Source organism: Glandiceps talaboti, chromosome 17, assembly GCF_964340395.1.
Source record: "Glandiceps talaboti chromosome 17, keGlaTala1.1, whole genome shotgun sequence".
NCBI lineage: Eukaryota > Metazoa > Hemichordata > Enteropneusta > Spengelidae > Glandiceps > Glandiceps talaboti.
The window spans coordinates 14,109,759-14,127,942 of record NC_135565.1 but is presented as its reverse complement, the minus strand read 5'-3'; the positions used below and the strand labels follow the sequence as shown (position 1 = coordinate 14,127,942).

General features: G+C 36.5%; 1 protein-coding gene across 1 annotated transcript; it reads right to left on the bottom strand.

Moving 5' to 3' along the window:
- Nucleotides 1-1,832: 1,832 nt before the first annotated feature.
- LOC144448538 (COMM domain-containing protein 9-like) lies at nt 1,833-8,103 on the bottom strand. The gene is made up of 7 exons (XM_078138803.1): nt 8,062-8,103; nt 6,804-6,935; nt 5,380-5,464; nt 4,595-4,649; nt 3,607-3,641; nt 3,262-3,365; nt 1,833-2,057 (listed from the first exon to the last, which is right to left on the bottom strand). Exons 1-7 carry the CDS (start codon nt 8,101-8,103, stop codon nt 1,914-1,916), a joined length of 597 nt encoding a protein of 198 aa, XP_077994929.1. The 3' UTR covers nt 1,833-1,913.
- Between the last annotated feature and the right edge of the window lie 10,081 nt (nt 8,104-18,184).

Here is an 18,184-nt window from a genome sequence, read left to right as displayed (position 1 = left end):
TGTCTTAGGTTGATAGGTTGAAAAATTGCTGCAACACAAAGACAAGATATTAAAATAGCAAGAATTAAAATTGTACATGGATCAAAAAAGGGGAATCAAAATAACATTACATAATTATGTATATACTCTTACTATTTGAGAACACACACACACCATCCCATCCCAGGATAATTACATACTACATTTAACATTATGGGGACAATTATGAAATGTTGGGGTTTTTGGACAATCTTCATATATGATTTGTCAACTGTGCTACCTGTGTTAGGCCTGACATACATCAGAGGGTTTATGGATGGGTAATTGTTGGTGATTACATCACAAACTGGAATGTGGTTGGCCTAAATGTCATCATATTCCAAACTTATGCTGTCTTAAATCTTAGTTCTGACGTAAAGTGGACGTAGGATGAGGATTTGGGGTATTTATTTTAGATTTATAAAACAATGATATCATGACTTGAAAAATCAATGTGAAACAACATAGTCTGTGTTTGTAACTCAATACATTTTGTACGTACAATAACAAAGATTTGACACATTTTGTGTTATGTATTGAGTTACAAACAAGGACTTGTTTTATATTGTTTCACATTGATTTGTCAAGTTGAAAGCCATGATGAAACTGTTTTATAAATTAAAAATCCAAACTAAATAGCCAGTCCTTATCCATATCCATATGTCCAACCTCTCTCACTGATGGGACTAACCTAGCATGGCTGACTTATAAACTGTTCACATTCATTTTTAGAAGGAAAGTAAGACCAAAGTCGATTCTGAGGCAGCTTACAATGTCGACTGTTAACCTCACACTGCTGTGACTAACCTAACTTGGATCTGGGCGGACTTAAACTGTCACCATTCATTTTCAGATGTGAGTAAGACCAGAACCAATTTTAAGTGGACTTAGAGTGTTTAGCCTGAACCTTCTAACAGTGTGTCTGATGCCATAAACAGAAACCAATTTACCCAAATGTTGTACTACAGAACTAGATACACAATAATGATCTAGGTTCTCTTAGCAACAGAATTAATGATCGAGGTTCTCTTAGCAACAGAATTAATGATCGAGGTTCTCTTAGCAACAGAATTAATGATCTAGGTTCTCTTAGCAACAGAATTAATGATCTAGGTTCTCTTAGCAACAGAATTAATGATCTAGGTTCTCTTAGCAACAGAATTAATGATCTAGGTTCTCTTAGCAACAGAATTAATGATCTAGGTTCTCTTAGCAACAGAATTAATGATCTAGGTTCTCTAAGCAACAGAATTAATGATCTAGGTTCTCTTAGCAACAGAATTAATAATCTAGGTTCTCTTAGCAACAGAATTAATGATCTAGGTTCTCTTAGCAACAGAATTAATGATCTAGGTTCTCTTAGCAACAGAATTAATAATCTAGGTTCTCTTAGCAACAGAATTAATGATCTAGGTTCTCTTAGCAACAGAATTAATGATCTAGGTTCTCTTAGCAACAGAAACAGAATTAATGATCTAGGTTCTCTTAGCAACAGAATTAATGATCTAGGTTCTCTTAGCAACAGAATTAATGATCTAGGTTCTCTTAGCAACAGAATTAATGATCTAGGTTCTCTTAGCAACAGAATTAATGATCTAGGTTCTCTTAGCAACAGAATTAATGATCTAGGTTCTCTTAGCAACAGAATTAATGATCTAGGTTCTCTTAGCAACAGAATTAATGATCTAGGTTCTCTTAGCAACAGAATTAATGATCTAGGTTCTCTTAGCAACAGAATTAATGATCTAGGTTCTCTTAGCAACAGAATTAATGATCTAGGTTCTCTTAGCAACAGAATTAATAATCTAGGTTCTCTTAGCAACAGAATTAATGACCTAGGTTCTCTTAGCAACAGAATTAATGATCTAGGTTCTCTTAGCAACAGAATTAATGATCTAGGTTCTCTTAGCAACAGAATTAAGTTGATCTCTTATTTTACCAAGTCCATCTAACATGGTATCTAAAGTCTCTTTACTCAATTCAACACTGAGAGATGATACTTCAGGTACATTGTCCACTTGTTTTGGTGTGTCTTGTATCTAAAAGATAAAATACAAATACAGACTTTAGTGTTACCTTCATTTACATCTGAGATGTATGTGATATTTACTTATGTATTTAATTTCATATTCTTTGTGTCCTATAAGCCGGAGGACTTGATGTACTGATTTTTGTAAATTTTATTAAAGTACTGTATAATATTATTTAGTAAAGTTCACATATACTACAACACAACACGACACGACACGACACAGCACAGCACAGCACAGCACAACACAGCATAGTACAGCACAGCACAGCACAGCACAGCACAACACAACACAATGCAACGCAACACAACATAAAAGAACAGACCAGTAGTAAGTAGTACATCTCTGACGATGCTGATGAGATGAGAAGCATTGACATACCTTGAGTTGTACTACACATGTCTGCATTGGCATACCTTGAGTTGTACTACACATGTCAGCATTGACATACCTTGAGTTGTACTACACATGTCAGCATTGACATACCTTGAGTTGTACTACATATGTCGGCATTGACATACCTTGAGTTGTACTACACATGTCAGCATTGACATACCTTGAGTTGTACTACACATGTCAGCATTGACATACCTTGAGTTGTACTACACGTCAGCATTGACATACCTTGAGTTGTTCTACATGTCAGCATTTGCATACCTTGAGTTATACTACACATGTCGGCATTGACATACCTTGATTTGTACTACACATGTCGGCATTGACATACCTTGAGTTGTTCTACATGTCAGCATTTGCATACCTTGAGTTATACTACACATGTCGGCATTGACATACCTTGATTTGTACTACATATGTCGGCATTGACATACCTTGAGTTGTACTACACATGTCAGCATTGACATACCTTGAGTTGTACTACACATGTCAGCATTGACATACCTTGAGTTGTACTACACATGTCAGCATTGACATACCTTGAGTTGTTCTACATGTCAGCATTTGCATACCTTGTGTTGTACTACACATGTCGGCATTGACATACCTTGATTTGTACTACACATGTCGGCATTGACATACCTTGAGTTGTACTACACATGTCGGCATTGACATACCTTGAGTTGTACTACACATGTCGGCATTGACATACATTGAGTAGTACTACACATGTCAGCATTGACATACCTTGAGTTGTACTACACATGTCAGCATTGACATACCTTGAGTTGTACTACACATGTCAGCATTGACATACCTTGAGTTGTACTACACATGTTGGCATTGACATGCGACTAATAGTATCTGTTGAGGTCTTCAAATCAACCCTCCAATCAAAGTCAACCAGTCTTGGCAAGGAAACTGAAATGTAAGATGAAGAGAATTTACTAAATATTATGAATAACCATGTACCGTATATCTTCACATGCACACACGCACACGCACACATGCACACACACTTACACGCGTGCTTCCACATCCTACACATATACATGCATGCACACACGCATACATACATGCATGCATGCACACACACACACATCAAGCTATGGAAATTTAGCATTCCTCATCAAATGGTGATTACAAAAGTTGTAATACTTACTTTGATTGTTAACTGATCGATTTTTCCAGGATTGTCTGCATAGAGAAATAAAAACAATACAAAATTGTTGATAATAAAATAAGGGCTTTCATACACCTCTACATTAAACACTGAGTGAAATACATCACATGATAACATTTGTATTGAATTAAACTGTGAGCACTGAAATTACAAGGTAGGATATGGGCATTATAATATTTCTTAGCTAGTAAGCACAGACTACAGAGAAAATTCATATTTGGGCCATGTTTACTGATTTTTAAAAGTCATTTTTTTGAAAGAATATCAATGAGTGCCCGGGACTCCCCTAACATTTGACAGTACCCTGGATTACTGTGCTATTTAGTCCTGTACACTATTGTTAAAATGTGTGATTTAGTTTTCTGTTCACTGAGGTGGTATATCTTAATTTTAGTATCAATACTACAGTTCGACCTTTAACTCAATAAAATCACTGCTATATTAGAACTGTTTACCTTTCTTAAAGTCAAAGTGTATGTAACTGAATATTCCATAGTCATTTTTAAAGTATGCATCTGTAATAGAATAGTCTAGAGACTAGCCATTGGGTCTGAAACTGAAGATATCTTCACCCCGACTAGTTCAATGACAATTCATAAACCAAGAGAGTTCATACAAAACCATGATAGCATGATGTAGACAGTAGCATTCTGAGCTGACAATGTACCATATTTGGACATTACTGTACCATATGTGGACATTGTGTAACTGTTCCCAATAAACACTAACACAATTTGCCAGAATTCTGCGATTGATTAACAGACATGATGTTAATGACTGTCTGGGTGGCTTTGTTTCAATTTGAAATTTCACCTAGGATCCAAAGATTCAAATCCAACAGCTTGTCTCTAATCTAGTGATAGAGTAATTCTACGTGATTTGTTTATATTTTTTCCCCCTTATTGGAATTATTGATGTGTTGTTTTTGTTTGAAGGAAATGACATCATGTAGAAAGAAGTTACTTACAAATTTTCAGCCATAATTTTTGACAACAAATCCTTGAGATTTTTATGGAAATCAGCTGTAAAATAAAAATGAAATACATATTAAGATGGCAGTATGCATACAGCTCAATACAGTACAATCAATAGATATAGAAACACTTTTGTGGTATGTGTAATTAGGGCGATTAATCAATCAAAATGTAGATAAACATACTGGCACTGTTCCGTAGTAAAGATAAACCATAGACCTTCCATCACATGGATGATGGAGAAGGGTCTATGGTTAAACATACTGGCACTGTTCAGTAGGGTTTTTTTTTATCTTCTTATCATTTTGTGAGCAAATAAGTCCACAACAATTGTAGCATTAGTTATTTTCGTATATTTTGTGTTATTTGTCTTAGTGTTACATTCTTGATTAGCTGTATCTGTATGTCTCTCTGTAGTTTTGGTGTTTGTATTTCATTGTATGTGCTGTGGACACTGAAATATATATGATTCTAATGTTACTTTGGATTAATAGAAACTATCATTATTATTAGTATTACACTTGTGGTATTTTCACTGGCAGTGCAATACTAAAAAAAAACATTAGTGCATACCTACATGCAAATTTTACACAAATGAGGGCATGATCATTCCTAGCACATAAAAACACATTGCACAGTATGACATTTTAGTATTTTGCTGTCATCCATCCATCCTTCCACCCACCCACCCACCCAACAAACATTCACGCCCACCCACACGCCCACCAATTCATCCCTTCCCTCCATCCCTCCATCAAAATATGTCTCACAAACCTACCTGGAAATAATGCATGTATTGATGTTATATCAGAACAGCCTTCAAATATTGCACATTGGATTAAAGAACTTAAACATCTCAGCATCTGAAGAAGAAAACATAAAGATATAAAGGTGATGAACATTGATGGTAGACAGTCCATTCCAATCTAATTTATCACTTGTTTCCAAAACCTGTAAAATTTCATACTTTTGGTGTTTATAACGTTAATAGTTTATGCTATCTCTTAATTGAGTCTCACCAAGCTCTGTCAGTAAGTACTTCTGTAATTATTGTGGGTATATCATAAAACACTTGACAGAGTTGTTGTTGTTGTTGTTGTTGTTGTTGTTGTTGGTGGTGGTGGTGGTGGTGGCGGCAGTGGTGGTGATAATGCTGGTGGTGGTGGTGGTGGTGGTGGTGGTGGTGCTGATGCTGGTCTCTGTGAGGTATACATTTATTTATTGTGATTTTTCAAAAATATTTCAATCCGGTTTTTCTGTCCCATATTTTCAGTTCAGACCTTTTCAACTTGGCTTGTGTGGGGTGTATGATATCAGTTGATACTTATATATAATCCCATGAAATCAATGTTAGTTTTACGTCATAATGCTCCGAGTATGATTCCGCGGACTAATACAAATTCGAGCCGGTAGGCGAGAATTTGTAGTCCGCGGAATCATACGAGGAGCATTATGACGTAAAACTAACATTGATTTCATGGGATTATATATTTATCACATAACTAAGTATTTCCCCGTATTTTTCTAAAATTTTAAATCGTATTTTACGAATACTGCATCATTTCATCGCACTATATTCTTCATCGCGTATTAAAAAATGGTGCCCGATGGCTATGCAAATTACATAATCGCGTGACCTGTCGCGAGGTCAAGCTTACCATATGTATGGTATCGGTCATACTGTAGTGTGGTTTCTCAACCAAAATTATCGGTTATAACCTTGTGATGTACATGTTATATCGAATTTAGTTTAAAACGTAAGTAGAATTGTCTGAATACGACTTTTGTGCCGTCATTTTAATCATATTTTCTCGGGTTGTGTAAGTTCGGAGATCTGAGCTCGACGGAAAATCGGAAGTAAGCTTGCCGGCCGGGCTGCTACATCGATAATCTACGTGATTTTTAAATAGAATAAGATGTATCAAATTAAAATAAAAGGACTTCTACGTATCAAACTCATGTCATCCAAGGATATATGTAACGTAATGTATGCATTTACGTTTTGAAAGCACATAATTATTACGATAAACTTGATCGTAGCGTAGGATTGACACGAGCACTCGAACAGTACGGAGAAAAAATAGTTCGGTAGAACAGGGGTGATATGCTCTGAAATCACCCCTGTTTGACGTCACACAGTAGAAGATATGCACGTATTTATGTGATAATATATGTATCATTATTCATCTAGTTCTATCTTACCTGTTTAGCAGCATTGTGTTGAATTGATAATGTCACTGATATGTTGTCTAATACTGTTTGTGGATATTCTAACACATCTCTATACAGGAAAGAATCTTCACACAGACGTAAAACAAATTCTTTAGAATTTGCCTGTTGAAAGAAAACATTACAGTAACTGCAGATAAATGAACAATGTATACATGTATTCTACTGATACTGATATTGGTTTAGAAGCTAGCCATTGGGTTTTGAATCTCTTCACTCCGTCAAGCGAAATGAGAAATTATGAACCAAAAGTTGTTCATGCAAATGAGTAAAATCCCAACTGTTAGAACGATGTAACCAGTGTGTGGGTGGCTGTGGATGAATTTTAAATTGCATCTCATGCATGTCAGGACTATCTCAGCTATCTGTCAGCAACGATTTTGACTATAAATGTACTGTGAGTAAAGGTGTAAATCCTTATAGGAAATAGACTAGGCTCCTCATGATGTGGTTAAAGAGACTTTCAGATACAAACCTAATGACTAGCCTCTAGACTATACTGATATACATAATTTTGAGATCCAAGGTAGTCCTGCTTGCAACCACATATTTTCCCTTCAGAATTGACTCTAGACTCTACAAGCAGGAGTGAGTTGAAAGGTGACTGTGACTGAGAGGAGAGTGTGTGTTGTACAGTTTATCGAAATGTTATTGTTAACATAGGAGAAATTTGCTATTTCTCTGTAATTAAGAAAACATACATTTAGGCAATAAGTAAACGGGGTATTTTGTCTGTTTCTTTAAAATCAACAAATACTCCAAGGATAAACCAATGTGTAAGACCTATTTTACTTCCATAGTTCCTGGGTCTTAAAAAATGAGTCGAGCACTGTGAAAGGTTTAACATCTATCTCGGATATTACATTTGTAATATAAACAAACTGACAATTCAACTTTAAAATGGGGATTTAGACACCTAATGATTTCTACTGACGCATCATTTGTTTGAACGCGTTTTCACCGACTCTCTCGTATCAGAACTTATTAGTACCACTGCTCAGCTGGGGTACACACAGACATTAAAATATAGTGGGCGGCGCCATATCCATGCACAATAACGGAAGTTGTCGGAACAAGGGGACCTCCGATTTCACAAAGGAATCAGAGATTTCCCGCTCACCCAGACAGTTCACTGTTTTTTTTCTGTGGACATGACATTTTCTGCTTTGTTATTGTTACATTGGGAATTTTAACAGCTAAGTTTTGTCAGGGAAAGGGTAGAATAGCCTACCTTTAAGAGTAGATTCAGTGGTTCTAAGTTCATGTCAGCCATTTTGGACAACAGACTGCAGTAATTCATAGACTGTCTGTTCGTGTCGTTAAACATCACACCAGCTTATCGATTTCTACAATATATCTCGGGATCAGATAAACTTTTTAAAAAAAGTACATAAGACATCTAATTTGGGAAACATCTTTTTCTTTTCTTTTTTTAACCATTTGAAGAGTAATATTTATTTATTTGCTTTCAATCGAATCGGGTACTTTACAAAAGAACAACTTGCTCGTTGTTACTTTACTCCAATGAGCTAACTACGACCCTTCACGTTCTGTTTTTATTGGTTAAAAGTTTTGCATATTGGTAATCGTATCATAATATCATAAATAAAAATGGACACTTTCAATAAACTTTGGAGATATAAAAGAACACTTTTAAAGACTCGAAAAAATTAAATTATTTATTTCGCTGATGTTCCTTTTGTTTATTCAATCCTGTATTGATTTTTTTCCCAGGTATGACGTAACAGCCTTTGAACTATTATTAGCTTTGTGACTTTGTTGTTGTTACCTTAATGCCAATTCATATGTCTAGAATTCATCGTTAGATGTCAGGATCAACAGACATTATGATCAGCACTTCGTCTGATTATCCATTAAGACTTACGACCATGTAGCCGGTAAGTAGATAGTTGATTATTTTGACGCACTTTTTTAAATTAGAAAAAGACTTGCTAAAACGTTTTTTTCTTCTTCTATGAATTACACCATTGCTATGCTTTCATTCAATGATGACAAATAAACAAAACGTCAATCATATACAGCAAGAAAATTACAATTCTTGTATCTAGAATTCTTAAACGTGCGTAAAAGTAAGTCTAGAAAGTTGTGGGTCTTTGCTACAGGTGAGATATCGCTGAGATGATCTGCGATCGCGACCTGGTAGTTGGTGACGATTTAATAATTAAACTCGGTGTACAACTTAAGAAAATTGTATTCTACTTAATCAAGTTGTTATTATTTTTATTCTAAAAACTTAATTATAACATGACACCGTTTTTTGGTTCGTCTGACAGTACAGTAGAGGTAGGGTTACATACAGTGTGTTTTTGTGAATAAATAGTATTGATTATATACATTGTACTTACAAATCAACTAGTTTCTATGGTGTACATGTACAGGTATCACGACGTTCATGGAGCACAGACAACACAATGCTAATATTACGATTATTGTTCAGAACTGCTGGTTTAAGTTTTCTAGGTTAGGTATTTTGAATCAATAAACATCTTTACCCGTTATAAAACACAACAAAGTTGAATCCACTCAATTTGTTAATTGGACTCGCCTTAGAACAGAAAGTGGAATGTAAGAAAATCGATATAGAATCAATATGGCTGCCACAAACATCATGTGAAAGACAAGTATCTCATTTAAAAAGAGAAAGATTCTCCCTTACTGGGAAAAAAACTAACTAAAACAGCATACTAAAAATTTCAAACAGAAATATCAAGTTCCTTCGACGTAATGCTTCAAGAAAATGTTCATGATAGTTGCGATCGTCATACAATTCAAACATGTGCCATAAGTGGATTCGTGTCCTTTTTAAAATAAAGGGACAAGTCTAGATCTGTCACTGAGATCCAATATTTGGACTACAGACTAACTCGATAATTCGAGCGATATAATCTAGCCAAGCGGGTGCGAGGACGAGTTTACAAAATAATGCGTTTGTTTAAATAAAGTGAGTCAAGTAAAGACTTCGATTTCAAAGAAAAAATATCCGACAGGTAAAAACAACATTACACCTGATACAAAAACAAAAGCGAATGCTTCTGATTTAGGTTCATGCAATGCTTTTACCAGTTTGTTTAGTATCTGTGGAAGTTATGAAGTAACATTAACAGTTCTGCTGTTCTTATTTTCACTTGCATAAATCAGAAATATCAAGACCATTCATGTACTAACAATAAAAACAATAAAATGATTTTTTTTTTCTCTCATTTCCTTTCCAGGTTTGTGGAAAGAGCTTGAAAACAATCACCCCCTGTGATGGGGAACCAAAATTCAACCGTCAACCCAGCGGAGACTGCACAACCGGCAAACACCGAGCCTCCTAAACCTAGGTTTCAGTCTTTCAAGTTTCACACTGGACCATCGAGTAGTGGAGATGAAGTTGATGAAGACATTGAAAAGGAAAGAGAGCGTCGGCGACGAAAAGACCCAAGAGCAAAACGCCGACGTTCACGTGATCCAAATCGCCCACGGGACCCAAATCGCCCACGCAAACGTCGGCCTCAGGGTGATCAAACTTCACGGGCGCCACGTAGGCGACCAACAAGGCGTAACAAAGTTGATGTGGCACCAGCACTAGAGAAGATCGAGGAAGAGACGACAGGTGATGATGTAACTGAGACGGAATATGAATCTGAAACTGATCATAACCGTGGAGAGACTGATGAAGAAAATGAGAGACCAAAGACAACACAGTCAGTTCGACCTCAAACCAGCAGGTCAGTGAAGTCCAACAGATTTCGACAAGAGCAAAACAAGGAAGAGACAAAACAACATGAAGAGCAACGCAAAGTGGAATCACCGAAACCTGAAGAACAGGGAAAAGTGGAATCACCCAAACCCGAAGATCAACAAAAAATGGAATCACCTAAACCTGAAGAGCCACAGAAAATAGAATCACCTAAACCTGATGATCAACCAAAAGTTGAATCACCCAAGCCTGAAGAGCAGCGCAAAGTGGAATCACCAAAATCCGAAGATCAACGTAATGTGGAATCACCGAAGCCTGAGGGAGAGCAACGCAAAATAGAATCACCAAAACCCGACGGGGAGCAACGTAAAGTGGACTCACCAAAACTCGATGAAGAGCAACGCAAAGAGGAAACTCCAAAACCCGAGGAACGAAAAGAGGAATCCCCAAAACCAGAAAAAACAAAAAAAGAAGAGAAGAAAAGAGGGGGAGGTGGTATCAGGGGATTTTTTAAAAGGTTGTTTGGTATAAAGGACAAGGAAGAACCAGCTGAGGAAACAGAAGATGACAAAAGGGAAGAAGATGACAAGGAGGAAGAAGAACAAACGGAACAAGTGAATTCTGAAGACAAAGAAACAGATGAACAGAAAAAGGATGAAGAAAAAGAAGCTGGTAAAGAAAATGAAAATGTTGACAAAAAAGAGGATGGGGAAGAGGCACAGAAAGAGGAAATTAAAGAAGGTGATCATGCTGAGGAGAAAGAGTCAAAAGATGATGCAGAGAAAAAAGAAGAAAAAGAAGAAAATGATGAAAAGAGGGAGGGTGAGAAAGAGGAAGATGATAAAACAGAAAAAAGAGACAATGAAAGCGAGGAAAAGACAGATGAAATGGAAGACAAAAGCGAAACTGTAAAGAAGGAAGAAGAAGGTGGGCAAGAATCTGATAAGCAAATCGAAGAGGAGAAAATGGCAAGGGAGAAAGACAATCAAGAAGACGTATTAGCTGAAAGTGAAGTAGCTAAAGAAGAAAGTGGTGAGAAAGTTGAAGAACATGGCGAGCAACCGCATGCACCAGAAGATGCTTCTCAGGCAAAACTAGAGGAAAATGTTTCACCTGTTGTTGGCACAGAAGAGGTTGAACAACAGACTGAGAAGAAAGAAAATGGGGATTTGGATGGAAGTGAAAAAGATGTAGAGAAAGAAGAAAGGCAAGCCAAAGAGGCAGAGGAGCGATCACTTAAATCACAACAATCTACAGAACATGAAAAGAAAGAACCAGATAATAAAGACAGCCAGGAACAGACTCGAAATATACAAGAACAAAGACCAGAGAATCCACAACCATTCCAACAGCCAAACGGCGAGCAAACAATTACTCAACCACAGCAGCAACCTGTGGTTGAACCACGTCCTTTTACTACTATGATACCTGCCACGGGTGTCACACCTGTACCTGTACAGCAACGAGCAATGTCTAGTATGGCAAAGATTGTTATTGTACCAGTTGATCAATTACAACAACATTATGAAGTTGTGCAACCTAAAAAGATGGTTTCCAAGGAAGTACAAACTCCATATGACGTCGCTATACAAGCTGATCCTGATGATATCACATCGACTATGAGAAAAGTAGAAAGACTAGCTATATTTGATGCCTCACCTCGACGACCAGAAACCTTTGTGACAAGGACAGGAACACATAAAGAGGAACAAATGCGTGTAGTAAGAAGTAGAGAACTATATGAACCACAGACTCTTGTTGGACAGGTGCAAACAGAAGAAACTGTAACAAAACAAGGACGTCGAGCTCCACCTGAACAAGAAAAGGTGATCTACCCAAGAAGTAAGCCAAGAAGTGAAGCTACGACCTATGCAAGTCGAGGCAGCCAGAATACTGAGAAAAAGTCAAAACGATCTGAAAAGACACACAAGTCTCACAAATCACATAAATCACACAGATCTCACAAATGGAGCACACGTACTAAAGCCAGTGGGTCAACCTACACTACCCGACCTGAGGACGACAATAAAGAAGAGAAACCACCAAAGAAAAAGGTAGAAGAAGACAATGGATTGACAGACCTGTTGAAATTAATATCCAGGGAAGATGAGGAGAAGCCAGCAGAGGGTACACCATCAGATGAGACTAACAAAGACACAGATGAGAATAAAAAAGATGCTGATACTAAAACGGAATCTGATAAACAAGATGACACAGAAACAAAGGAGGAGAAATCGAATAAAATTAAAATAGAAGAGGGCGACGATGCTATGACAATATTATCAAAAATTGGATCGAGTTTGCAAACCAGGAAAAAGAAGAATCCAACTAATGGGCCTAATGCTGGAGCTGCCGATGACGAACTTATGTCATTGTTAGAACAACTCGGAAATAATGAAAAACAAAGTAAGGAGACTGGAAAACAAAACCAAAAAGCTCCCCAAGATGATAAAACAAAAAAGGAGCAAGCAAGAGCCGCATCTAAACTTTCTGACAATGACGACCTTGCTGAGTTATTAGCCATGGCTGCAAGTGGAAGTATTACTACCAAAGATTCTAAAGGATCAGAGAAATCTAGATCTGGTGAAAGGAGCAACTCGGGTAAAAAGACTCCTGGTGACATTCTAGCCGCTGTACTGCAGCAGTTTGGAACAAATAGTAAAGTCGGTGGCTCTAAGACCCCTTTAGGTGTTCCAAAGACACCTAGTAATGACACAGGGAAGAAAAGTGAGCGTGAGTCCCGTGCCAGTAGGGTAGGGTCAGTTCTGAGTAAGTCCCCGACACCGGCATCAGCTGTTTCAAATACAAATCCAAGAACTGACAACTCGAATGAATCTCCAGCAAGAAGATCTGCGTCTGTAGTAAGTAAGCCACCTACGTCTGCCACAAATAAGAATTCCAAGATTCACAACTCGTCACCTAGGCCTGAAGATAACTGGGTAGAAAAGACACCATTGAAAGAAAAAACTCCAGTGTTTGAAACACAGAGTAAACCTGCCACGCCTAAGACACCTGCAACGTCAGTAAAGAATTATGACACTCATTCTCTGCGTGGGTCTGCACCAAGTAGGAAATCATCACGGTCTGTGGGAAATGGCACAACAGATTATAAAGCTATGTTACATCTTGCCCAGGTACAACTAATGGAGGCAACAAAGGTTTTGAAGCGAGGTAATGCCATGGATGATGAAACACCAAAAGAAGACACGTAAAATGACGTCACTTCTGTATTGCTAGGATTATGCGTCTCCAACAAATGTACTTTTAAATAAAGTAATGTATTTTTGTACTTACAAATGAAGACAAAACCCTCAACTGTACATGTCACTCTATGCTTAAACATGGAAAGAACTCCTAGATCACACTCTGAGACTGAACACCTTGGTCCCTATAACTCTATCCCTTCTGTATAATTTTAATGTATATATAATTTATCAACCATTACTAGTAGTTGCCTATCACTCAATTATGGATATATAAGTTCACCACATGTGTATTAGACTAAGTTTGTTAAGATTACTGCAATAAGCTCTAACCAGAAACACCACCTAATGTTTTCTGTTTACTTCCTTGTGTAACTTCAATTTTTGTTTAATTTTGGTGGAAGATGAGAAAATGGTTGATCTGACTAATAGTCTCGTTTCCTTTCACATGTTCAAGAATATTAATATATCCTTTCGTAATAAGTTGTACTATATTTTCTCAGTTCCTTCATTGAAGTCAGCAAGCGAACTTCCATAGTCTATTTGCAACCCTATTCCAGCAACGTGTCCTCTTTCCTTCAAAGAACAAACCAGCTTGTTTTGTTTTGTCATCACTGTGCGTACCGTAAATATCGTGTTATGAACAGACTGTTTTCTATGTGAAAGTGTCTTTAGTGACTTTGAAGTGATGTGACGCATGCGTACCACGATTAAAATATTCCCTAAGTCATTAACATTTTATGTTTTGGTCTGAGACGATATTTGTACACATTGTGTTCTTATTGTATATAGTAGTAATTTACTAATAATTTTACTATGACCAGAGATTGGACACTTTTGTTATCGTATTTGTGTGTATTCAATTGAAACAATTCCGTACATTTTATTATTTGAAATCATTAAATACTACATTCTAAATAGAAAAATACGTTTATTTGAAATTATTCAAATACTACAATTTCAAAATAATACACAAAAATTCTGACACCAACACTATATATCTCACTCTCTTATCACAAAATTTTGTAAATTATGTACTTGGTAATTATAAACGACTGCTCCTGGGGTTAAATTTTGTAAAAATCATGAGCAAAATATTTCATGACCTCCTTTCACACATCAATTTTCTGAAGACCTCCTTAGCACCCCCAATTCGTTTGTGCCCCCACCCCCATTTATCTTCAGGCCCCCCCTCCATAAATTCTGTTTATTTCCTTAGTAAACCATCTATCAGATGAACCAACCTATTACTGTCGTGCATTTGTTGAATATTTCAACCCTATGCTAAGATTAGTTGCCAAGCTTAGATGATGCTGTCTTTTAAAGCTGTGAAATTAGTGCCTAAAAGGCTATTATCAGTCTAAAATTTGAGAGAGAGAGAGAGAGAGAGAGAGAGAGAGAGAGAGAGAGAGAGAGAGAGAGAGAGAGAGAGAGAGACGCCATCAACGGAATGTTATAGAAAAACATTTTCTTTCTTTTGCAAGTCTCGCTATTATCCTATTAGGGCGGCCCTTTTTATTTTTCTGTTTCTCATCTCCCGACCGACCCTAATTTGCAGCTCCGACATCAGAAAAAAAAAAGTGTTTTTATTTCCGACCGACCCCTGAGCACAGCAAAATAGTAAGGTTCCCCATGGCGTCTTAGGCCAGTTCTGCCGAGGCCACGACCTTGCGACATTGGCCCCCTAAAATTACAAATGAAGCAATAATTTTCCCACCTTTCATCGCTTTGGCGCATTCATTTTACGGCAGACATCAAAATTATCTAAGTCACGGCCGGACCAGGCCAGGCGCTGACTCGACGTGAATCCCACAAGAAGTATACTGACTGCGTAAGGGAAAGTTTTGTTGACATCATATAAGATACAGTGACAACGCGCAGTTCTATTGTTATCATAAAAAATGCCACAAAAAGATCAACTTTGATAAACTTAATCTACAAATTAAAACATTAGACTTAGAGGGATTAGATGAGACGTCGAAATGGACGTCTCTCGTCACATGTTTTGATTTTGTCTACTGTCACTGTCGTGACCTCTGACCTAATCACTGACGTGAGCGAAACACTGAACTTGCTACCGGAACATCTATCTGCCATGCCACAGCTCAGAAGCCTTCGTGAACCAAATTTATGGGACAGGTTGTGATTTTCATTTGTTGATGGGTTAAATTAAATGAGTACATGTGTATTTTGATTCCGAAAAAGCTGTGTTAGGGGATCGTGTTGCATGATGTTGACAGTGCTAGTGACACATGTGAATGTTGGGCACTGAATCAATGCGTAATCACTGGCATGGCCACTATAGACGGCCGATGCATGTGCGCCCGGTCAGACATGAAGAACGAACTTGTTGTGCAAATCAGAAAAACATTAATGTAATATTTACAGAGCATCCCAACTTTGACTTTGTTGATAGTTTTAGTTAAAGATTCAAGTTCTGAGTTTCAAGGACACCTAATGTCAGCTTTCCGTATCATTGCAAGTTTACGGTACGTAACTATGCTGTCATTTGATATAGCAGGACCAAATCATGATACACAGCCAGTAAGGGTTAATTAATAAAAAATAAATTATTTTAAAGTTTGTTTGACTATTATTTGTAAGTTTTTCGTTCACATTTGGTACTTTTTAAAGTCAGGGATTTTTTTTTCTTCAGGAATGTCATGAATTTGAAGAGGGAATGATAAACACAGCAGTGTACTAACAATTTTAAAAATGAAACAAGTGGTTACAAGTTTAGGATTTCTCAAAGTTTTTATTCAATCATATGTTCACTGTGACTTATTTTGAAATTGTTCATTGTCCTTGTCTGAAAAAATTATAAATTTTAGCACTGCTATTCATTGATATTCAGATTAAAAATTGTGACTACCTGGCTGTCCAATCTTTCTAAACAATATATCATTCATATATATATATATATATATATATATATATATATATATAATTATATATATATATATATATATATATATATATATATATATATATATATATATATATATATATATATTATATATATATATATATTATATATATATATATAAATCTTAATTGCCTTCTTTTTCTAAGGAGTAATGTGTAGTACACAATTTTCAAAAAATGGGAACTGTTATTATGAATGGAATTTTTTTATGTAGTTAGGTAATGGTCTATACGTAATGGAATATCTCAGACCACAGTATCTCTATAGTGGTCTGAGATAATTTATATGAATATTTCATAGACAATAATAATTGACCCTACTCCCTGTCAAATGACACCACTTTTTGGAACCAAGGGGCCTGTGTCCCAACTTGTTGGAAACCTTGGCAGAACACTGCCGTCTAACCCCCCCCCCTCTCACACACCCACCCACCCAACCCCTTTGTTACGTCAGAGCAGCATGTCAGAGCATCATGGCTGAAGCCGTTGAGGTTTGATGAGGGACAGGGCTCAAAATTAATACTGTCACGCGGTACATTTTGCTGCAATGTAATAATAGCTCAGAATATTTCCATCATTTTCAAAATTATGCTTAAAATTGGTAAAAGTCATACTGCATTCCTAATTTCTTGACCAGTTTTTAGCTTTAAATTAGTTGTATTATCAGGGAAATGACCGACTCCATAGCGTTTCATGACCCGATTCCGGTGTTTACATTATTACTTTTAATTACTTTTAAACAGTAAATCCCAAAGGGGTTCTGAGTTCTAGAAATGTTTGACATGTTATCTGGTGGATTATTTTGACAAGTTCACACTGAAGAAAAATGTTTCATAGAAGTAATGGTTCATATAAATGAAAATTCATCTAGCACACTGATGACAATCACGTAAGTGTTTCAAAAAGTTACATACTAAAGTTCAAATTGGATAACTTGAAAATATTGTTAGCGATGGCAATGCCACTTTGATTAATAGGACAAATGTATTAGTACTCCTGATAAAATCACACAATAGTTCATGGCTACATATATACACCCATCAGGATGATAAGTATTTAATCATCTTCTTACAAAGTTGTTCTACAGACTTGTCAACCTTGCTAAAATGAAGGAAAGAGACTTGTAACAAGGAATTCAATAAATAGAAGAGAAATGAAGTTGTATAGAGACTAACAGGACAGAAAGGACAGAGAATAGAACTGAAAAAATACATTTTTTTTTCTTGCCCCCCCTTTTTTTTTTATTTCGCCCGCCCGACCCGCCTGACTATTCCATTGGAGATGAGAAACAAAAAAAAAAAAAACCTCACCCTTATCAACACACACGATATACCGGGTGCGATACGGCATCAAGATCCTGATGACACCTGTCATGGGAAATTTTAAACTTAAAATTGGTAATCTCATACAAACATTTAAAGATTGCTTTTTTTTTTGTTTAATTCGAAACAAGACTAATCAACTACCCTAGCCTACTGAATAAAACGTTCCAGAGAATATATTATAACTACTCTAAAAAATCA